General features: G+C 35.9%; 1 protein-coding gene across 1 annotated transcript in view; it reads right to left on the bottom strand.

Moving 5' to 3' along the window:
- Positions 1-25,239, bottom strand: part of WWOX (WW domain containing oxidoreductase) — a gene marked incomplete at both ends in the record, with an annotated part of 524,546 nt that overhangs the window by 400,305 nt on the left and 99,002 nt on the right. Inside the window, one exon of the mRNA XM_080638636.1 lies at positions 9,240-9,328. Within this exon, the coding sequence (XP_080494762.1) occupies positions 9,240-9,328 (89 nt within the window). The remainder of the gene's footprint in view (positions 1-9,239; positions 9,329-25,239) is intronic.

Here is a 25,239-nt window from a genome sequence, read left to right as displayed (position 1 = left end):
TGTCAAACTTCTCTTTTTCTAAAAATATTGACTGAAAAGTCAGCAAAAAGACCCTCTTTGCCACCTGTCAGCTGACAGAAATGTGGATCCTTGTCAGACAGGCTTCATTTTAAGGCAAGCTACTAACACAGGACTTAAAGCCCTGACGGATGACCTCCTGCTAGAAGCAAGGAAAATTCTCTGAAATTGATCCTACTGGATTTCTTTGCAGGATTTGACACTGTTGATCAGCAAATACTTCTGCCCCACTTCAAAGAGATTAATGGGAGTGTGCACTTAAACTGCTCAGCTTCTTCCTTCGTACCAAATACACAGAAATTATTACGAGCAGCTGCCCTTATGTCTTCATAATATATTATCTGCATACGGCCATATAGGTCAAACATCTCTCAATCATTATTCATTACCACTATAAAATCTTCAGTATACAATTTCATAGAAGTTTGGAGAAGGAACAGACATCTCAACAGATTTAGAAATCAACCAAAAACATCCATTAGTCCTCATTTTCACTGTATTACCTTTTTACACATATGGGAAAGTGGAAAAAAAAAACAACAACAAAACCAAAACAAATAAAACCAAAACAAAACCAACTAAAAAAGCCCCATATCATCTTATTCCTCTCAAAATTAGTAAATTATCTCCCTTTGTAGAAAAATTGTCATTTTACCTGTAGGGGGACAGAAGAGTTTTAAAGGCCTATTCTTCCTGTTAATGGATTACAGAAGCAGTTTCAGCTATAGTGAAAGTTCTAAAGTTGAACTTCTGAAGAGAAATTCAGACCCAATATTAAATAAAGAAACATTTAAACATTTAACATTTTTAAATATTTAACATTAACACTTTCAACGTTTGTAATCTGGACCTCAAACTGGCCTTAGTAAAACCTGCATTGGCCAAAGTACCTTCCTTCACAAATGATCCAAGCTGGAAGTTCTCCTTCCACTCCTGTATGAGTTTCACAAGGTCAACACACAAAGTAAGAAAAGCAGAGATGAGGTTTAATTTCCTGACATGATCTGTCTCCCACACTTGGCTAATTTATACACTGCAGTTATAGAATCATAGAAAGATTTGGGTTGAAAAGGACCTTAAGAACGATTTGTTGCTTCTGTGCATACTTCTAAATGTCCAAATTTCACTTGTACACAGTATGTTACAACTGTAGTAAGTTACAATTCACAATGAAGGTCAATTACTACTTTTATTACATATTTGTGGTATTTCCCATTGAAAATACTTAACTCCTTGGAAAATGTTTTTGGGACCACGGTTGATCATTCGAACAATAAAACACTTCATCCATTTTGAACATTTCACTTGCCAATGACAACTCCTTCCTCTGTTTTGCCTAGAGATACATAGAGTGGTAATAGACTTCAGAAAGCCCCTGCAGCTGCAGGTTACCATTCAGACCTGAAAGTTTCCATGTTGTGATAAAAATTAATGTACTTTGACATCCTCTGGGATTTTTGGTGCCTTGGGAACATTTAATGAAGAAATACAACCTTCTCAGACTACAACGCAAATTTCTGGATTCTAAGATTAAGACACGCGGTGTACACGTGGCCTGTCTAATGTCAGCACGTAGGCTTCCACACCCAAGTGCCAGAAGACTCTGCCTTCATGTGTGTTTTAATTATCTCCTATAGAAAGCCTTTAACTAAATAGACTAAATATGTTTTAATGTATATTTAATTAAATAGCTACTCACAACTTTTTAGAAGACATCAATTAAACACACAGATCTTCTTAAAAACTATTAACCTATGATGCTGCAAAATCCTTGTTTTATCTGTGGCAGAATGCATTTTAATCAGGCATATTAAGTCATATGTATTTTACTTCCTTAAATACCCAAACCAGACTTCACATGACACGAAGACTTTATGAGTCACTTCAGACTCAGCTGAGGCTTAGGTATAAACACATGGTTCAGAATAGGAACCACAAGAGCCAGTGTGCTCAGCAGAAAGCGACTGGGGAGTTATCAGGATTTCTTCATTAGGTTACACTGAAAAGAGTGCAAAGTGTTCAAAAAACAAGCATCAAGTTTTCAAGATTTTGAGGCAGCACAGTTATAGCCATAAAACTATGTAACAAACACCTAAGAAAATCATTCTGCTAGCAACGTTGATAATTTGTAGATGCAACTATACACAAAGTTATGGTGAACTGTCTTTATTTTAATGTAGACCTTTACTTTAAAAAAAAAAAAAATGTTCTGAGGCAGGAGATATTTCCATGATACAGCAGATGAAATGAAAGGTGATCGGTGAAAACATGACCTCTGCCTCTGTAAAAGTGGGAGGGGTTAAGCTGGAGATATTTTTAATTTAAAAAATATGGAAAACAGTTTTTGGCTCCACATGACTTGACGCATGCTACCACAATGGGGTAATTGTGTACAAGAGCTTAAAAACAGAAGAAAGAAAAAAAGAAACAATATTTATGCAGAAAGCCAATCCCTAGGCTTTAATAAAACACAGTACCACCACAAAGGGAGGAAAAAAAGTTTCACCCTAATATTATTATGTATGTTTCAAGTGCAGTCAGCCTTTGATCTTATTTAAATTTAAGATACGTGCTGTCTGCAACAGTAACTTCTGAACTATGCATGTTTCAATTCTTAATTCAATGTGGATATTTTTTGATATCTCAAAATGTACAATGTTGTCCAGAAGTTTGTGCCTCAATGGCACTGTCAAAAGACCAACTGTATTCCAAGTTGAAAAGACAAATAGCATAGCTTAACTGTTACTAGCTTTACTTCACAAACAGTACTTCTATAAATGGCAAAGAGCTAAAAGATTTGTTCAGTGTTAGAAAATACGTTTAAATTTGCAAAGACAGTACACAGTGTCAACCATCGTCCATGACAGAGATACATCTACAATAGAAGCATTAATCATATTGGCATAATGGCATCACTAATAATTTGTTCAAATTATATATTCATTTTTTCTTGATCTTTTAAGGTATATACGCAACAACGTGCTAAACAGATCACATTTTTACATATGTATTTATATGCATGAATAGAATTTATCATACAATGTGTATGATTTAATCATGGTTAAATTGGAATTAAAAACAATACACCTGCAATATGTCAGTTATAATACATGTAAGAAAAACAATTTTCTGGAGTGAATTTTCAGCAGGCTCTGAAATCTTAATTGCACCCACAAGATTTCAGAGTGCTTCTGCTTGCTGCATGAAAAATGAATGTACTCATAGAGTTTGAGGCCTCAGTTAAGGAGGCCAGCTGAAAATCTGGCCTTCTCCATTTTGGGTCTGGTTAGGGAAATAAGAAAAGACTCAAATTCCAAATGGAGAAACATAATTCATAACTGCTGTCTTTTTCATATTTCTACACACAGTGTAAGTGGACAAACTGTTTGCAAATGCCAATTCTTGCCACAAAAAAACCAAACCAAACCAAACCAAAAATCCTATTTTAAAGTGTAGGAAAACAACTGCAGTGAAAATATACATGTGGAAGTCCTATATAATTGTGAATTGCTGCTACCAATTCAGAAAATTCCAAGTAGTAACTGCTGACAAACACTATTTTCTATCTCTGAGGTAAGTCAAGATTTTTCAGGATAATTTCATTTTTTTTCCTTAAACACTGAGAACATTAAAATGATGTCTTATTCTTCAGCTGAAGATAACTTTAATTCAAACCAAGTGGCACTGTGTACCACTCAAAACTAAAGATGCACATAAAATTCCATCTGTAACTTCAGTGCTCACTTCTGCCTGCTAATTGTTTTGATCACGGAAGTGTTCTCATGCTGAGGATCAGGCAAGTAACACGATACCATGACTGTAAATATTGACAATATTTATAGGTAGCTATTTAGAACTGAAACATTAGTTCTGTCCCCCAATTAAATTATGCTGGGTTTAGTCAAATACGTGATGATTAAACTGAGAAATGCAGACCAAAGTAGCATATCCACAAATTCACATTCCTACCCAAATACCAAATCCCACAGACCCTGAACTATCAAACACTGATGCTGGCTAAATTTAAATGCTACGTTGCATACAATCACAGGAGGGCAGTCATTTTGTCTATAAAGTGGATTAATACCAACCATAATTCATCACATTGTGCCCACTCAATGAAGAGCAGATTCAATTCAGTGTTTTTTAGTTCCAAAAGCTTAATATGAAAGATTGGTTGGTCTGCATCTTCCACCTTCACAAAAATCAGCTAATGCCAATCCATCTGAGCTCAGAACATTATTATAAATAGATCATTTATTTGATTTTCCATAACAGAGACATTCAATTAACTGTCTGAGCTGGCAACCAGCAGAGAGGAAACACTAGATGTAGATAAAAGAGGTAACTTGAACAAATCTAGCTATTTAGGTGCATTAAGACCTCTTCTTCTACTCTCGTCCTAACCCTAGCACTGTCGTCACGTGGAACAAAGGTTGAGGTCTTCACTCCTGAAGGAAATACCCAGTGAGGAAGGTATATCTAGACAACAAGCCAGGAATACTAAAAGACATGCAGAAATCACAGGCAGGAAGCGGGGAATAATAAACCACAGAAATAACAGCATTGCATTGTATTTCAAATGACAAGAGAGGCTAAAATTAATCGCTATTACTGCAACATAACAAATGGCCCTTCTCTAAATAATTTGATCTGTAAGTCCTTCAGCACCATCTTTCACAAAGTTAGATTTCCACTTTATGTCCTAGTTACATTGTGTTCAGGCTGGGCTACAAGGAAGTAACAGGTGGATCAAAACTTAAACAGCAATATCATAGAATCATAGAATCATAGAATAATTAGGGCTGGAAAGGACCTTAAGATCATCAAATTCCAACCCCCCTGCCATGGGCAGTCACACCCCACACTAAACCATGCCACTCAAGGCTCTGTCCAACCTGGCCTTGAAAACCACCAGGGATGGAGCACTCACAACCTCCCTGGGCAACCCATTCCAGTGCCTCACCACCCTCTCAGTAAAGAATTTCTTCCTTAGATCCAATCTAAACTTCCCCTGTTTAAGTTTGAACCCGTTACCCCTTGTCCTGTCACTACAGTCCCTGATGAAGAGTCCATCCCCAGCAGCCTTGTAGGCCCCCTTCAGATACTGGAAGGCTGCTCTGAGGTCTCCACGCAGCCTTCTCTTCTCCAGGCTGAACAGCCCCAACTTTCTCAGCCTATCTTCATACGGAAGGTGCTCCAGTCCCCTGATCATCCTCGTGGCCTCCTCTGGACTTGTTCCAACAGTTCCATGTCCTTTTTATGTTCAGGACACCAGAACTGCACACAATGCTCCAAGTGAGGTCTCACGAGAGCAGAGTAGAGGGGCAGGATCACCTCCTTCGACCTGCTGGTCACGCTCCTCTTGATGCAGCCCAGGATACAGTTGGCTTTCTGGGCTGCGAGCGCACACTGAAGCCGCCTCATGTTCATTTTCTCATTGACCAACACCTTCAAGTCCTTCTCCTCAGGGCTGCTCTGAATCTCTTCTCTGCCCAACCTATAGCCGCTTTTATTTTATCTTCTCCCAGAGACAACTTTAGGAGATCCAACGAAATTATCACATTTAGGTTATTACAGAATCCTCGTAATTGAGGGCAAGAAAAACCGGAGAGCACTCTTCTCATAAGGGAAGTTTATATTCTGCTAGGATCACGGAACTGCAGGATCTAAAATAATTTGTATTATCCTTCTCCCCCAAAGCTTTACTTGAAACTGCAAGGATAAAAAAGGTCTCAGAAAGAGAAACAGCTGCATCAACTCAGGAGTACTGGTTATGCAAACGAAAACTTATTTCTTTCTGTGAGGATGAAGGATTTTCTAGAATATATTTACAGGAATACAGCTTAATTTACCTGTGTTTATATACTCTGAGCTCAAATTTTGTCTGTGGACAAGGCTGCAACACCTTGCAAATCCAAACAGGAATAAAAGATTCCTATCAAATCTCAGAAGCATGATAACTTGAAGATTAATCATCTGATTTTTACTTTCAAAAAAGGAAGCCTTCTTAGCTCTGAAGTACTATTCCAATTCATGGTAAATATTCCTTTATCAGAGTAACTCTTTCCTCCTGTTTATTATTTATGTTTTTCTCCATGCTCGCTCTGTTGCATGATTTGTTTTCTATATGCAACCAGACCCTGTTAAATTCCTGCTGAGCAGAGGATGACATTCTTCATTCTTCACATAGTTTCCACAATCTCTTAGATTCTCAAGCACATTCAGGAAGGATTTTTGGTTTTCTATCTTTACAACTCTTTGATTAGGGCAGATTTACAAACTCAGCAATTTTCCCCCTGCTCCCTGCAATCCCACCACCCTCCCCAGCTGCAATAGGTTTTGATGTTTAACTCAATAAAATTTAGGGACCCTTTTTCTGGAGTTGTTCCACTTTAGTTTCTCATCCTGAAAGATATCTGTGAAACACAGTCCTGGAAGACCCTTTTCCAATAGCTATCAACCAGGGAAGATCAGGCTCCCAGGCTGTGCTGCAACTGAGTACACCCTTATATCTGCTGATAAGAAATAGTGCCTAGGGTCACGAAGTGCTCCAGAAAAGCAGAATGCCAAAAGACATGCAAATCTATTCTCTATTTTGTAAATTTTAGTTATTGGGTCACCAGTCATCAAGACCAACCGATTCTGTGGAATAACAGAGTTTCCCTGAGAGCAACAGTAGACAGGAGAAATTAAACAGACAATAAAACTACCTGCACCCAGAAGGGTAAGATGTTCACCACTGAATACAAAAGGTCTCTTCACATAACATTTTGTAGGAAATAAAAATACAAATTTTATTAAAATGTGTGAGTTCATATAAACTTTCTCCTTCACACTTTAAAATTATTGTAGTTTTTTTCCCCGAAACCAAGATCTATACAACTTAGAACTCAAATGATAGTTTTGTTTAGGAAAAACAAACACACACTTAATTTGCCTTTCCTACTAGTTTATTGTTAAGAAATCTGTAAGAGATTTTCTAAGAAAGAAAACTCTGTACTTATAACTTATTTCCCATGCTCATTAACAGGACTTAGAGCTACCTCATGGGAACTGAAGAGAATGTATCACAGAATGCCTTCTACAGGTGCATGAGATCAGAGATACCAAAGCCTTTTAAGAAAGCTAGGCTACCAGCTGACAGACTTGCAGAAGGATAAACAACAGGAGTCAGTCTGCCACCGAAGCCTGTAAGATTTCAATTGAAAATTGCTCATAAAGCTACCAATGCAAACGAAAACACTGATCTGACAAAAGCCTCTGGATGCTACGGCAAAACAAATAACCGAAGAGACAAAAGTAGTTAGCGTACATTAGGGCTGGAAAACGCATAGGGCTAGCATTGTAGCAATAAGATGCTACTGCTGTATAATTGCTTTTCTAAACATATCCAGAGATAGTTAAATCACAGAAAATCAGAACCGAAAAGCCGTAGTAGGGCTTCCAGTCCATTCTCCTGCCAGTGCAGATGATTGTAAGGTAACTCTTCTGTATCTGCATCAGATAAAAGATCCACTGCTACAGTCAGTGTGTGGGGTCTGGTTTCCATCCAGCTTCAGACTTTAAACAAAATATAACTGGAAATTCATTTTGGTCGAAATCTCACAAGTTTCACAACAGATACAGACATTAAACTTTCCTATAATGCCTGGCGTAGCCCTGCCAGACACACACACATCTGATCACTCATTTGAGACACAAATATCTGAAGGCAAGGCAAGAGGCTATAAATGCTGTCTATTAGTAAAAGTTTGCCAAATCAAATGGGAGTGAAACATTCATAAAACCTGTCCATCACTGCCAATGTAGCTTAACAGACCTACACTGGTTAAACAATGTATGCCAACAAAAGTAAATGAGGTTTTACTGATTATATATCTGTACTGATTCTATATCTTCTCCTTTCATAAGTTCTCTGGCAAAAATTTATTTAAGTATGTTCACTTCAAAGGATTTACAAACATGCATACCAAATGGACTAGCTAGGATGACCATGATATGATCTACAACACACAAATCGTGTTAAGAGCTGCATTTGGAAGAAGAGTGGTTTTAACTTTTCACTGTACTATATAGTTTTAAAATGAATGTAGCATACTAAAAGCATGAAGAAGCTAAATTAAAACATTTACTGTTTGCATATTATGAAAATAACTTAGTATTAAAGCATCGATACTGCAAGGGTATGTCTTTCTATTTCGAGACAATTTTAATACATGACAATAATATCTGGTAAGAAAATATTATTACCAAGAATTTTAGCAGTAAAGGAACTTGTGTTAGAAGTCAGTTCTGACAATTCTTTGAATCTAAAAGATCTATAAGTACTAAAATGTCATCTGTCTATCCATGTGAGATTTAGCTTTGGCAGTATTTCAAAAGTGAAAAAACATGCTTTGTTATATATTTTCCCTATGACAATATATTTTCAAAACTAAAAGGCCAAATTCTCCTGAGAAGTTCAGTAAGATGTATATGTGTTACATAAATATTTGCAGAAAAAAGTGGAGTTTGAATACTCACAACAATCAATGGGTCAAACTGTGGATAAAAGCACAAAGTGCAGAATTTATTGCCAAGAGCTGGCAATTAAAGATTTCAATTAATTTCTTCAATTTAGAGATTCATTGTTCTGCTCAAGCTAAATTAAACAAGCCATTTGGAACCTAACCTGATTATCGCCATATAAATTTGTCTATTGTTAAGTGATGTCATTAGGAACACCTTTCCCTTCTTTCTTCTTTTTTCCCTTATTTTTTTAATTATAGACTATTCCAGATAGAGATCTGGAAAATAGAGCTGTCTGGCTCATAGGGCTATTTTTTTAAAGCTTTAAAATAAAAAGAGAGCAAAAAGGTTAGAAAAGAAAGCAAGACAAGAAGTGCAATAATTGCTCATCCCTGACCTCTTCCAAGCCACTACAAAACTGATAAAAGTTGCCTGAGCTTTTTTTATGCAGTTCAGCTTTCCCTATTTCCAATAGCCACAGGGGTACCAATGCCCCCTTTAATGCTAGGGCTACATGGAATAATAAGAGATCCATAATTATTTTTTTTTAGGATGAAAACAAGTGATCTTTAATTTCCATTAAGGGAAAATCCTGTGAAAAGATTATCCACTAAATCAGTCCAACCATGGTGAATTCTGCCAACTGTGCTCAGCTGATAGAGATATTAAAATAACAAGAAATTCTTATGTGTAATTTTCTGAGTACTTACACATTCTTGGATTTGAATGCTTCAGCAAAGTGTTGCACACTCTGAAGAGAAGCAAGGTCTAAGGTCATTGCTTCTACCTTGGCTTTATGCTGGAACAAGAGAAAATATAAAAAAAGATAAATAAGAGCAAGTTTAGTTCACAGTATCATGTTACAGTAAATGTGTTATAAAACTTACCCGATTCCCTTGTTTAACATTATAACCCCAAAGTGAATACAAATCATCAAAACGAATGGACGAGCACAACATTTAGTGCCAAAAGTAGCATTGCAATTTTGTGGTTCTGCTAAAAACATATGCTGTGTAACACACAGTTTTATATAATAAAATGAATCAACACAAAGTAGTGTGAAGGTTAATATGGTATCTTTTAGCTTAAGTTTTGCTGGTGAAACTTATGTAACTCATGAAATATAAAGTACAGGAAGCATCATTCCTAATGCATGGCATTCTTTACACAGCATACCAAAAGAAAAATATTCAGTAACTACTATATAAAAAACAGTTAAATTCAAACTTACACACAGTATTTCAAAATAATCTATTGCTCATAGCAGGTGATATAAAGGTATAAAATGAGTGTAGAAAACAAGTCATCAGACAGTGATCAAAGAATAAGAGTTTATGAGTGTGTATCTTCTAAAGAAATTGCATAATTAAAACAAACTTTTCCCCTAGAAGAGGACATGCAACCCCACACAATGACCTTGGGCACCATCAAAAGAGCTCAAAATTTTCAGCTTTAAGCTTTCTCAGACCTTTTCAAACACGCTCCAAATCTTGGAACAAAATAAACCAAGTCTATTTTCATTGCAAGCACTGAAGTGAAAGCAAGTCACCACAGAACACAGCAGGCTGCGGTTGTTCGAAGCCACCGTTCTGAAGAAGCTTTCATTTGACTGCAGCTGTGTGTCTGCACCACCACATCCAACAGTTGTCTAGTTCTTCCACAGACAATATATTTTAAGACATCTATGATCCTCTGCAAAAATACCAACTCTCATGACATATAAGTCACATAGATCCCCTAAGGACTTATGAACATCTGTTATTAGTGCTCACCTTCACTTTTAGACTCATCACTGCCCATCACCACATATACACTCTGGTACATAAAGGAAAGCTGGCAAAAGCCCTGTACTCTCCCCAGACCGAAACATGTCAACATTCAGCCCACTCTGCTTAGCTTATTCAGTAAAAAAAAGAAGTTAGAGGGACGTTTCATGTAATCACAACATGCCACCTACACCTATGTATAGTGGCCATGGACCACACTGGACATTAGCACTGCTTGAAGAAAGAGTAAGAACAAGAGGAAGCAGATACAGTGGTACTATGCAGTCAAAGGCAGCATTCAAATGGAGAGGCAATAGGAACTTTTTTAGCACCACGGTGTAAACGGGGATCTATTGTGATTACAAGGTTATACAATGACTGTTTCTGAAGGAACAAGAAGGAACCAGCACAAAAAGAAACAAAGAAGAGTGCTCTCATTATCTCCCAAGCTCAAGCAATTCATCTGATCTCCGTGTTTCATTACATCTGGTACTTTTCTCCCTACATCTGTTACTCTTCTTACATCTGTTTTCTATTTTGCAAGCATCCATTCTGCTCGTCACAATTACCTTACAGGTTGGGTTTAAACAGAATGTCACTCAAAATCTTTTTGTCCCACTCCAGCCAGACTTATCAGCACAACAAAATAAACACAACTAAAATTTCAACAGGTTCAGTTTCCATACTAAGTATCAATTGATGGAATCTGAAAACGCTAAACCAAACTTAACTTGGTTATAAAGAGGTTTTTTTACCATCACAAGATGCACATCATCCTGGAATTCATTTTGCCCCACCAGGTAAATATTTTCTTCTGTTTGATGGTCAGAGACTTGAGAAAGATGCTGCCTGCTGCCTTGCACTATGCAACAGACCTCCGTAACAACTTCTCAGTTCAAAGCTGTTTACTTAATAGAGAAGCAGTGTGCATAGCTGGGTTTACACTGCTTCTGCTTTCCTCAGTTGAAACATTCTCTTAGCTCTCTCAAGGCTAAAAGGACAAGAAGGCTACAAATACAGGGACATGAGAAGGTCAAAAAAGAATAATAATCAAGTAGTTCGACAGACTATATTGCAAGCTGCTAGCTACTGTCCTCTTGGGGACACAGACTGAAGCCCACACAGTACTCACTGATGCTTCTCCTCTTGGTGTCATGTGTTAGGCTTCTGCTACTGAGTTCAAGAACAGAAGAGAGGTACCTGTGTATTTCAAGTCCAAAAGGGAAAAAGAATGAGGCCTCCAAAATACCTTCAGAAATAGAAATTAAAAAGACTAAGATTGGCCTTAGTATTTGTGGACTAATATATTGAAAATATAAAAACCATAGATCTAGAAATCATATTCTTGAAAATGATAAATGGTTGACTGTTAGCAAATGCAAACTATAGTCATGTTTCTTCTGTACCAGTTTCATCAATGAAATGAGACCACCTTTCTATTCATACTACATTCTCTTCAGACAGTAAGATAATTTATTTCAAACAATATAACACCATTTCACCTTTTAGTTTTGATACACATACAGATACAGAAAAAGACAAAGAAAACATTCATTAAGAAATTCAAGAAAATGTATCTAAAATGACTTGAAAAAGGAAAACGAAAAGAAGGAAAAAGAGGTATAGGTTTAGTAATTTTTTCCATGGAATAGATCAGCAAATGGCAAAACAATTTTTTTTTTCCAACTTTCTCCCTGACTTTCCTTTTTAAAAACCTGATGGTAACAGCCTGCATTTCTCTCAGATATACATGAGGTCCATACTGAGCACAGAGCCAGCCGTTTGCTTTGTTTTCCTGCTTCTGAAGGCATGCAAGAAGCCAAACTCATTTTCTCCAAATAGTAGCCAGCAGATCTGTTTCAGTTTCTCCCTTTTCAACTGATATTCAAGCACCTCTCACTCCAAAGAGGTGTTCTGTAGACCATCAATTCTTACTATAGTTTGAGAAAGTGAAATGTTAGGCCTTTAATATCACACCACTTTCATTCCAAAATTTCATTCCAAATTTTCCTACTCATACTTCAATGTCACAATTTCTTTTAAAAAAGTTGTGAATTAAGCAATATATTTGCAGGGTATGTTCTTAATAATTCTTACTGTAAGAATAGCTCCAACCAATGACAAGCAGATGCCTCTTTGTTTATTTTCTTACAGTAGCTCAGTATCACCTTTCTTATGTTTTGCATCTTTCCCTATAAGCATATGTAGCACATATCACATATTGAGCTATTTATAGAAAACAAAGTGTTTACATAAAAAAAAACCCTAAAAACCATTTTTGCTAAAAGTCACTGTAACTGTAATCCACCGTCAGCACTGATTGTTAATGGTATGCTGCAAATCCTGATCTGATGTGTCATAATTGTATTATGCTGATGTCTCTCACTATTTCACTTCACATATTTTCAGTACTGAATGATGCCTCATTTTACGTTGCGAAATCTTAAATGGGACTCGCCGCTTTCCCAAATACAGGACATAGTCTTCAAACTGATATCATACGATCAACACGCTAAGGCAAAAAACTCCAGAATTTTTAAAATTAAATCAACAAAAGATATTAATGGTTCCTTTATTATTACTTTATTTTCAATAACATTATTTAAGGGAAAACCAAGCAACATAATGAGTGTAGAGTAATTTAAAGAGCTCACTTCTAAATCTCAAGATCACTACCATGTGGCGCTGTTGAGAGCCTGTGCAACATGAGCTGGTGCCCTCACTGCAGATTCCTGGGCCAGAAGTCCCAGGGTGCCCTAAACCACTTTCAGAACTAGACTTAGACCCACTTCGTAAACTGGCCAAAAGGCCAATAGACACAAGGGTGGATACGTCTCTGCTGTCTACTGAACTGTGTGAAAACAAGGTCAGCTAGAAACAACTGAAACCGTGCTTTTGTCTTGGGGAGTATTTGTGTTTCATGAAGCCCAAAAAGCAGTTCAAGGCTCACAATGTCTAGGCACCAACATCCTGTCTTTGAAGAAACAGCCAAAGATAGATTATCCTCTGGTTCCTAACAAGTCCTCTTTTAAATACAACACAATACCATTTTGCGAAGTGCAAAGAAAAAATTTTATTTTGTATTTCATGATTTTATGCCCAGTTCTAAAAGCATTTTATCAATATTTCCAGGTAACTTTCATTACTCTAAATAACAGGAGAAAACAGTTTGCTCAGTTCTGTATGTAAACTGCTCCCTATTGGAGAAAAAAGAATATTAAAAATGCTTATGTGCAATTGGTAATATTTTGCACTCATGCTAGAAAAATGCTTATTGGGCCAGAAACTAACAAGGAAGTGAAAACATCCAAAAAGCAAGCAATTTCACTATATGCAATGTATTCACTTTACAGCTTAAAAACTGTTTAAAAATGAACACTGCATGGTAGAGTAGTTTGGCAGTAAACATGATTGTGCATTTGTGTCTTGGTACTGAAGAAGGAGCCTTTTTTCATAGTGAATTTTTCATTCAAATGTAAGTGATGATTTACGTTAAATATAGGTAAAGCATAGCTACATTTTCCTGAAGGATTGCAAGGAAGTGAAGAGCACTACAATAAGTTGAAGCATAAAAGCTTTCTCTGTCATAATATTTATTATAATGGCATATAAAATAGCTGAAATAAATAATAGATGACTAAAAGTAAATTCATATGATAAAGAATCTTTCAGCAGACACCATTACTTCTGACTGCTCCAGTTTCATACAGAGTTGAAGAGTCTTAATAAATATGCTGTAGCCCCTGTATCTTATGTAAGCACAAGTCATTTTGTAAGGGCCTACTTGGAATGTAACATAGTGGACACTACATAATTTACTGTGCAATTTTACTCTCAAAAAATACCGTGTATAAATCTTTGATATTTAAAAGTCCTTAACTCAAAACTGAATACATAGCACAACAACAAAAGTATCTGACTTTGAGGGGCTGAAAGTATGACAAAATGGTAAAAAGCAACTTAATTTGATTGAGAAAAATCCTGATGACAACACCTTGGAATGAAGTGTGAGAAAGAGAAAACCTTCAGGGAAAAAAGAATTTGACATCAGAGCTGTTGGAAAGTCTTAAAAATAGATAAAGTAAATAACCAAAACTCAACATATAACAAGCAGTGCCTAAATAAACCCACATTTCCATGTTGACGACAAGGTAGAGGATGTTTTAGAAGCACATCTGACAATTTGACACATGGCTTATGGCAGTCAATAGCCGGTGCCATGCACTATTTATGGAGGTACATAATAGGGAAAAAGGCATTCACTCAGGATTAGGACTGTAAGTATTATTGTACCTAATGTAGGCAACATTTGGTACTTCATGCAAAACTGTATTTATGTAACACCAGCTTCATCTTCTTGTGTGCTTTCAATGCCATGCAGCTACTTCTTCTGGAAGTGCTTTAAGAGTAATACAACATATACGCTAGATGCTTCAGTAACATGTCTTTCCACTACATTCGATATATCTTAATAAAGTTCATTAAAAGTCATCATGGTGGAACATTTTTATATTCATTTTTCTAGGTTTTATTTCCCTTCTACCCCCCCAATATCAGAAATTTTTCAATTTTTCACTAACTTTATACAAGAGAAGAAGGTATAAAATGCAAACCAATTTCCTAACTACGAATTATTTTATTAACCAATTTATGTGATATACAAGGAAAATGCTGGGACTAATCATGATTCTTCATGAAAATCAGAGATTAAAAGCATTTTCTTTCTTTCATTACAAATACAACTTATGTATTAATAGTTGCCTTCACTATTTCCCAAACATATTTGTTTTACCTGTATTTTGGCTGTAAATTACTGATGTAAAATCTTCCCTCTATTCATCTTGCCCATCCTGTCAAACATACTTTCACGCTGCGTGTCAGCTCTCTCAAAAACAGATTTTGTAAAGTGTGGCTCTTTCTGCTTAAGTAACTATATCTTTATGGTCTTTACAGAAATGGAATTCCTGCAAGGGTTGCCTTCATCCAAGTGAACTAACACATACATAAAAACCTAATGGGTCAGTATGAGCCCCAAACTGCTAGGATTACTGATCGTCCTTGGACCTACATTTTATCATGAAGAATGAAATACAAGAACAACAACAACTACTACTATTATTATTATTACTATTCCTATTATTATTATTCGCTTGCCTCTACCCTTTCTCCAGAACACGACTGCTTGACAGAGAACAGTGTTTTATCTTTTGGGCATCTTCTACAGCTTAGAGCAGTAAGAGGCCTCTTCAGAAAAACCTGAAGCCCTCAAGCTGTAGTAGGATTGTACTGCAAATGAATGTCTTGGAGCTGCAATGGCAGTTCCCCACACATGACAGTCTAGAATGAACACCTGCACTGCAGATTTAACTACTGAGCTCAACTGGGTTATAAAAGCAACAGAGAAGTCTGGATCCTCCTTTAACTAGAGATTAAATACAAAGGCCACAAATGAGCCACTGAACTTCTGAAGATAAGAGATGTGGAAAATTAATAAATATGATGCAATGTGAAGGAGAACAGTTTCTGAGGATGCCATACACCAACCTGGCATTTGGTCTTCACATTAAACAAATATAACAGCTATATTTCCCCTTCTTCTAAACACTTGATTTACCTACAATTTAAAATCTACATCACAAACACAATGTGGCTGAAGTCTCTAGATACAGTTCATATGTTTAACTCGGACGTGAAAGGGCTTTCTTGGTCATGCAATAGTCATTCTAAATTCCCTAATAATTTAAAAACCGTATCTCTTGCTACTAGTAAATGTCTACACATGAAATGAAGAATACACTTATTAGTTTCTTTGTTGTTGCTTCATTTTTCATATTTTAGTATATTTTTTATAAACCTTCTGCAATAAGTAGCACTACAATAAGCAATAGTATTATTTTGCAATCTTTACATTAGTTGACTCTCAGATCAATATCTTTAAATTTGTTCTTTTGCATCTTCTGAACATAATTATAAAAAAAAAAAAGGAAAACCATCTGCATTTCTTTCTGAAATTAGTATCTTTAGAGAAGTAAACTATGCCACAGTAATCTTAAATCATGCTTTAAAAAAGAGTAAAATAATTCAGTCTCCTACAGGCATTTTTGAAATTACTTATTCCTTAACCAGAGAGAACAAAAACACAACACAAAAAATTACTACACTATAATTTCAGCGTACTTCGGTTTGTAGGCTCCAAATGTCCCTGATGTTTCCTGGATGCACATGGCTCCATAGCACGTAGTACACATCTGCTTCAGTAACAAGAAATTACATGCATTTTAAAAAAGAAAATAAAAATCTACCGTAGGTTTTGGCAATAGGAATTTGTTTAGCTCTTAATGTACATGAACTGTGGGTATTTACTTGGGAGTCTACTTTTAGCTGGATATTTTTCTTTCCCTGGATTTAGACCACTTCTTTCCATCTCCAAACACCCATTCCTGTAAAGCTCATTTGAATTTATCTTGGGGAATCTCAAATAATCTAGGCAATATATTACATGTATGTGGTTTACTATTCTAATAAACATATCTTCTTGTTTACAGAATAATCGAAGGAGCCTGGGAACATGTAACAGACTCTCAGCCATGGACAGCCTCCTATTTAAATGCTTTCAATTCTTTTCATTCTGCAAGATTTGAAGCGACAGCAGCATACATTTTCAAAAACAGCAACAACGCAAACAGCATTGGGACAATCTAGAAGCTACAGACTCGGGTTCCTTTTAAAAACTTCCTCAATTTGAAGGGTTTTTTTAAGATTAAATAAACCTAGTTTATGGGTTGCTGAGGAGACAAACTGGGTAACCGATTTGTGGGAAATGGCAGAGGGAAAACAGTCTTTCTAAACAGACTAAACCAGTAACATCCCTACTGCAACAGAATCCCATTGTTAATTATCCATAAAATTAAAGGCATGTTTTATGTACAGCCATGCATATGCTGATGTATAAAACTTAGGCAGGAGTTTTTACACATAGAGGGAAAACCAGCATCGCTACTGCAGATGACAAACAAGAGGAGAAAAGCATGATGGTCAAAAGGGCAACAATGTTTAAGTAAATACAAAATGAACCCTTTTTCCCTGTTCTCTCATGATCCATAATCATAAGCTATGTTGTTGCCTGAAAGTGCAGACATGCACTGTGCAGTGCATTAATCCTTCAAACACTAACAGATGCTGGCAGGGATTTAGGCTGGAATGTATTTACAAAGTGACAAATTATGTTCCGTATTATACAGAGAGAGAAAGAGCACCCACAAATAGGCTGATAAATGTCAGCTGCAGTCACGACAAACGGTTTATTTTTATTATACTGTAACCACAAATGTTTTTTGCAGGGAGGCCCAAAGATTTATTTGTTGCAGGAAAAAACAAGATTATATATGACACAAAGTAATAACTGTGAGATCCCTGATGTTCTGGGCAGCTTGCCCTCTTGGAGGGCAGACTGAAAAATGTTGCTTAAAAATGGTATGTTATATGACACAAAATAAATAGTTCATAACTCTGCATCGAAACAACAATAACTAATAATTAAAGACAGTCTTAGGACACAGCTTATACAAGTTAAAAGGAAAGCATACTATTTCCTTTAGCGGATGTTGAAAATAATGTTACAATATTAAAATAAATCTTATTAAATTGTTTTAGATTAAAACCAAAGTGTTGTAATTGCTAGATGGAAGCAACATACATTCTAAATGTAGTCAGAGCGCTATATGAGCATTAAGTTTAGCACACTTAATTGGCAGAATAGTGACGTCTGCAGGTTTAAAAATGCATTGCAGCTATTTTGAACTACGTCAAAGCTCACCAATAGATTTAAGGTACAGTTCATTCCCCCCATTCTTAATCCTAGAAAAATACAAATATCAATATAGCTAAAAGTCATCACTCGTTTAATCATGAATAATATCAGGATGCTTCAATGTGAATAGAAATAAATACATGAGAAAACAAAGAAATTAAAGAAATGAATAATTATCTATTTAAGGGATTTTAATTGGCAGTTTACAGTGACAATCTCCTGGCATTGAACAGTATAATACAGATATCTGATGGAATGCTATCCTTAAAAAAAATAAACCCATTTACAAATTCTTTTGTTTCCACAACTGTTCACATTCCCTAGCTAAGAGATACATTGAAAATGGTCACATTGTTACGTACACAATCTTAGAAAGTGAAATAAAAGGGCTGAATCACATTAGTAAAGATTTATTGTACAAATAAGGGTTGGCAGGATCAGGTTCTTAATATACGCTCAACATACACAATACAGACTTGAAGAAAAATATTAAGTCTTTCTGCATGCACAAGAAAACATCAGGTGTATCTGAACAGTGTTAGAATATGGAAACCAGCCATTGTGCCACTTGGTTTGTGAGCACAAAAGGAGGAAGTTTTTTTGTACTTTCTTCCTAAAGAAATAAAGATTGTGTGACAAAGAAAATATGAACAAAATAAACACAAAGACTGGAATTAAATTTCTGTGAAAATGTGGCCCATCTCAGGAAACATTTTGTCCAACTTGTAGTCAGCAATACAGAAGATAAAATACCAAACACACCATTAAAAGCGTACGGTTGTCTAAAAATCTCTAATCAAAGTCTAGACCATGTATTTTACAGATGCATAAAGCTGATGGCATTGAGACAGAGACTGGAGGGGTCAGGAGGCCATGTCCCATTGTTCTAATAAAGTTTAAAATTACTTTACAGTAAATGTGAATGAAGTCTAAAATCAAGCGCCTTATTTTCAAGCACCATCGACATGAAAAGCTCTGAAATTTTCATTTAATAAATACACATGAATTTTCTGATAATTTTTTTAACTCTAGGTAACAAAAGTACTCCAGAAACAATTGTCTCATGCAGCAATATAGTGAGAGAGTTGACAATCACCTATGATTATAGCCACTAGAACACTTATTTCCTAAATATAACCTGCCAATAAACAATACAGTGACAAGGATGGAGAGTATGCCTTAAAAATCACATTCTTACAAGCACTTGTACATACAAAACACAGAAGTGCTGCCATTACAGAAAGAAAAGCAGCAACAAAAGCGTAACAACAACCTGCTTTTAACTTTAAATATATGCCTCATGAATAGGTGCACAAGACTGATATTAATGCTTTAGAGATGAGAAGGAGTGGAAAGTGAGGGAGAAAAAAAAAGCCCCATCACCACTGCCTTTCCCTTTCATAAAAAAAGCAAAACTGAACACAAAGAACTGAACATGAAGAGAAGCAGTATCCTAACTGTGACCAATACTCTTTCTCCTGGACAGAAAGTCTTTTAAGATGCCTTCCGTAGGTCTTCACCCACAAGTGTTAATGCCACGTCTTAATGTAGTCTTTCAACTATTAAACTGGTTTTAATTTGGCAGCTATTATTACATAGCTAAATAACTGGCACATAGTTTACCTTAAAATTTCACTTTTTAAGAAGCAGCTTAGGCTTTTCCCCAATTTTAAGGTAAATACCGGCTGTACCCACCTGAACACCTGAAAACATGGCAGCTACAGTATATCTTACCCATATGCCACATGCAAAAATGTAAAACATATTAAAAAAAAATCAAAATGAAAATTTCCAAGCAGATGTTTATAAACAGAAGGTAACGGATAAAAACCCAAACACAATGCTGCATTATGTTACATGATTCACTGATGAACCCATTGGAACTACAGCAAAAAGCCCTTCTGGAAAACTTCCAGAAATTAAAAGGTGCAAACAAGCTGCCTAATACCCTTGCGTAGACTGAATTCTTATGAAGAAAATAAAGTTTATTGTCTGGAAACAGAGAAAGCATGAGGAAAGCACTAAAGCAATGGAGGTGAACAATTAGACAGATGTTCACTTAAGGAAATAAAGAGAACAGAAGAAGCCATCACTGAGGAATTTTATGAGAATACTGACAACTCTGCACCTCATCAAGGGCACTGGTAAAGTTAAAGCCACTGAAGCCATTTCTACTCAACTCCAGTATAACTGCTGACCTTGCGAAAGTCTGCATTTGGCAAATGTGGCTTAGGAAAATAGCATTATACTTTACATTCTACTATTTTTTCTCAAACTCCATCTATATACTATACTGTATATTTCAAGAATATTAACTTTAGTTCCTTGTATAATATTACATACACTCAGGATTTTTTTCCTAACTACACTTGGGTATCAGGAAAACCTATATTTAAGAAGCTTTTGTTATTGAAGTAAAATTAAATAGTGTCAATTACACCTGATCTTTACAAAAGTGTATACATGAATAGCTGGAATGGCTTTTGCTTAATATGATTATATACGTTTCTAAAGTAGTCAGGGCACTGCATAAGATGCATACAGCAATCTGGACATGTTTTAGAATATACAACTTTTGGCATTTAACTAGTGACAGAATAATAGACAAAAAGCATGCTTTGTTGACAAACTGTCTTGCAAGTGGAAAAAATTTGAACATGCATGCAGGCAAAGGAGAAGGAATGAATAATAAGATGTAATTTTTTTAGCAAGGACAAAAGTCTTACTTTTCTCTGCTTGTGCAGGCTCAGGTACAAATGTAATTTGTTCCACTACCATATCTCTATTGTTTAAAATATCATTTCAAAACTCTGGTTTATGACAATAAGTCCCTTGCAGATTTTCAGAAAGTATCCTCCAAATCTCAAGTCTGTCACTAATTTCTCCTTTTATCTACTCATGTATTTTCAAAAATTACTGTCAAAGCAATCAACAACTGTAGCTCAGGATCACTAAACAACTTTCATCATGTTATTCCATGCACTGGGCTAGTTCCCACAACATTCACCAGTTGTTTCTGAACTGTAACTACAAACATAATACACATCACCTCAGTCACACAGCACAAGGTGCACGACTATCAGAAATGAACTCTCCAGCTATCCAATTGCAAAGCGGTTCCCACCAACAGGTCAAACTCATTCTGTAATATCATATTAGCATCAACTATTTGGGCATCAGATTGTAGAGATAAGGAAAAAGTACTAATTGAAAGCTGTGTCCTAATCTGAATATTAATATTACTAGTGCACAAATAAAAAAAATACTCTTATGAAGCATACTCTTACAAAACATTCCTGGTCTTAACAGGCCCAGACTGCCTTTGTTGAACATTAGCCACCAGTTCCACCCACAAAAAAAGGGACACCCCATCCACTGCAGATGGTTTTGTAGTGTTTGCAATACAATCAGTAGTTCACCCAGGTCTGCAGGGGGCAGCCTGCATATTTCCCACACACTAATGCTTGAAGGTTCTCAGTAACTCAGGAGAAATGCAAAAGAAAATTTCATCATTCACATTTTAAATAATATAAAAGATGTGGAATGTGATTGATTTCACACTAGAGAGAATTGAAATTACAGTTATGGGATAGGTTTTTTCATGTACAGTAAGGACAAGTAATAGTAAATAATTAATGAATTATGAAACAAATTTTCTATAAGGCAACACATAAATTCTATGCAATAAGATCCAAAAGTGTAGTTACACCAAAAAGCTGTATAATATATCACAAAATGAAGAAAATGCCTGATGTTCAGGAATAAAGGGGAGGGCACCATTACATTGGAATAACTATTATAGAATATAAATAACATATTTCCATACATACACATCATTTTCATAAGTTTTAAATCCCATGATCTAGAAGAAAAAGAAAAGAAGAGATTTTCAATTTTTTTTCCTGTTGCTTTTCCTAGCATGAACTGTGCCTTCATGTAGGCTCAATGCAGAATGCATTAGAATAATCCAGTGGATCACGGCCTGGACAAAAACACAGGTGTCTTTCTCTGATCTTACTGCTAATTTGGTATTGGCTAAAATCTATGGATTTCTGATCCATATTCCCACTCTACCAGTATAAATTTCACATTCTTCAATGCTCAAACTGTCTCTTAGAACTTAGTACAGTTCACAATACAATATTGTAGTGGTCACAGTTAGACCTCTGCATCACTGGCATACAATTAATAACATGAATGCTAGGTGAGAAGTCAAAACTGGAACTCCAAAACCCACCAAAATGTATTTTTTGCCTTGATACCATAAAGTTAGTTGGAGATTTCTAGATTAGTAGATGGGAAATTTGCTTCTTCATCTGCATAAAATTCTGTTGTGACTATGATAATAATGTTCTGACTTGCAAGACCATGACATAATGGATTGTCTTACATATAATTAAAAAAAAAAAAAAAAAAAAAGAAAAGGTTTTGCTTATAGATTAAAATATTCTGGATTTCAGATTCAACTATGGCAAAATATTGCATGCAGAAAAGGACAAAGGCAAGGGGGGAAAATAATCAAATTTGAGAAATATATTTCTCACTTCTCACTCACTGCTTAGAGCTGTTCAGTCACTTGAACTTGTCCCAGGGGCTAATAAATGAGAAAATAATAAATTTGGTAAAGTTGAAGCTAAATTTATGTATCAAATGCAGACAATTTATCACATCTATTTTATAAAGAGTCCTGACTAAAAGCCTTGAAATAAATGCAAGTCAGATGTTAGATCTCCAAAAGCAACTGTCTCACTCTGTAACATATTTGGTTTGGGTCACAGTAACTGCAGATCAGAACAGAGCCAGTGACACTGTGCACAGCCAAAATGGAGAATAAGTTTTCAGATAATTTACAAACACCATAATTTGCATAGCAATAAATTTAAGTCAATATCATGTAGTAGTATATAGAAGCAATTTGAACCCAGTCCTACCAAAATACATGAATTTCCATTTAGATTTGACTACTGATCCACAAACACCCCATGGCAACAGTGTGTGTTCTCCTACCAGACTATTTTTCTCATATACATGTAACTTGAAAAGCCCGTGACTGCTGCCAGTTTCTACTTTTAACTATATGGCTGACAAAGTTAAGTGAAAGTAGCCCTTTTCTCCCCTCCCACAAAACCAATTGACATAATTTTTGAGCCTTTTTTTTTTTTTTAATTTCACTTCATTCTATCTTCTCCAAACTAAACAGCAAATCTGACCAGTTGAAGAACACTCAAGCGCACAAGGTAGAGCACTTTGAGGCATGACTCACCAATTCCCGTGTGAAAGGATATGCCAAGATGATAAGGCAGAGAAGTTTATGTTTATAAGACTTTGATTAATCAAGCAATTTTAGGAGGACAGAGAGAAGTTGAAGGAAAATGAAAAGGCTCCAAAAGTATTGAATTTTGTTTAAAAATATCAACAGCCTCCCTAAAATCAACTAGATCCATGCATTATTTAATAAATGAAGTTATCCAGCAATGAAAAATGTCATCAATAAAGTAGATGAGGCAATGACATATGTCAGCCAACTATTTAGATGCCTTTCAGCACTTGTAAGCATTTGGTTTCAATTTAGTTTTTCAAATGCTTCATGTTATAGTGCTGGACCTCTCTTCTGAGAACTCCATGAAGAGCTGTACAATAATTTCCTAAAGGTGTTAAATTTTAACTTTCTTTCTTTGTTCCTGAAGAATAGGATGATTATGTACCCAAAAATAAAGTTACACCAAGTAATGCCAGACTGCAAAAGCACACGGTACCATTGCAGATATGGCTCATAATTTCCTGAGCTCGATCCGGCCATTTAGCAAGTTTAAGCAAGAACCTATTTGCGTTTTTAAAGGTAAACACCTTGGCATACCTGACCCCTGTACACTTTTGAAAGGTTTATTAGCATACTCAGTTCCCATTACAATTGACAGCAAAGCACACTGAGCATCTAATTTTTCCTTTAAAAATCTTCTTTTAGCAGTTAAAAAGTTAAATTACTTGCTTTCAGTGGGTAAATATATTTAAGATTTAAATATTTATTTATTGTATCAAGAGTGGCAGAAAGATGAGAGCCAAATCGAAGGCCTAAATTGAATCCCTTTCAGCAGACCATTTTTCCATTTCAGTTTGCTGATGTTTGTTTCCAAGCTACATGATTTTGTTCTGAAGGTGCCACAAGCTGCAGGCCCCCGTGCTGACCAGACCACATGAAAACACGTTAATTTGGGCTCCAAAGCTAGAAATGTTAATTTATCATCCTGTCAAAATAATGACATTCATTCATAAATACCATCCAATCTCCTCCACACCTGGCTGACTCTTCTGTGCAGCCTGGTAAAACACACTAATTACACACTTTCTCTGCCTGTCCTCTGGACAGTGTACCTCACTATATTTGAAAAGAGTAATGATACAGAACTACAAACGGGGCAAACACCCTCAAACTTGACAGAACAGACAGGTCAGAGAACACAGGCATGTAACGTGCCATACTTAGTCCATCAGATGCCAAACACACTTCTGAGCACACTTCTTCCACAAAGCCTTTTAGCTATCTTGCCCATGCAAAATTAATTTAAATATCTTGGGCTGTTGATGATCTCAGCCAGAGCATTTCGCTTGTACCCATGGCGCTCATCAAAGGTGCAGCGTCAAACTATGATCAGTGCCTGTACACTCTCACTCAGCAAATAAAGGAAGACACAATAAAGATTTCCTTTCCAAATTCTTGCGTGGTAACTAACCTACTTCAGCTGTGCTCATATACTTCTTGTTTTAGTAAAGCCTAGAACATCCCAAATGAACAGCACAATCTTTTCTGTCTTCAGGTTAGTGACTACTTAGACATTTTAGGCCAAAGGAATAAAGAAGGTTCCTTCAGATACAATCACCTGCTCTGAACATTCACCTCAAACTGAGGATACTAACTTCTTTCAAGCAGAAAAAAAGAGAGATACAGATCTCCCATTAAGCATTATTATTCAAACCAAGAGGAAGTACAATCACATTATCTCCCAGAGCATCTCAATCCGGTAGACAGTATCTAAGAGTGTTCATCAATCAGGGCTCAGATAAACAAAACACACCTAACATGCAGCTCAGTAAGCTTTACGTATCTAGAAATATTAGGACTAATTGAATTCTAAG

This window comes from Psittacula echo, assembly GCF_963264785.1.
Source record: "Psittacula echo genome assembly, chromosome: Z".
Taxonomy (NCBI): Eukaryota; Metazoa; Chordata; class Aves; order Psittaciformes; family Psittacidae; genus Psittacula; species Psittacula echo.
The sequence above is the reverse complement of the archived record's forward strand: the minus strand, read 5'-3'. Positions and strand labels throughout refer to the sequence as shown.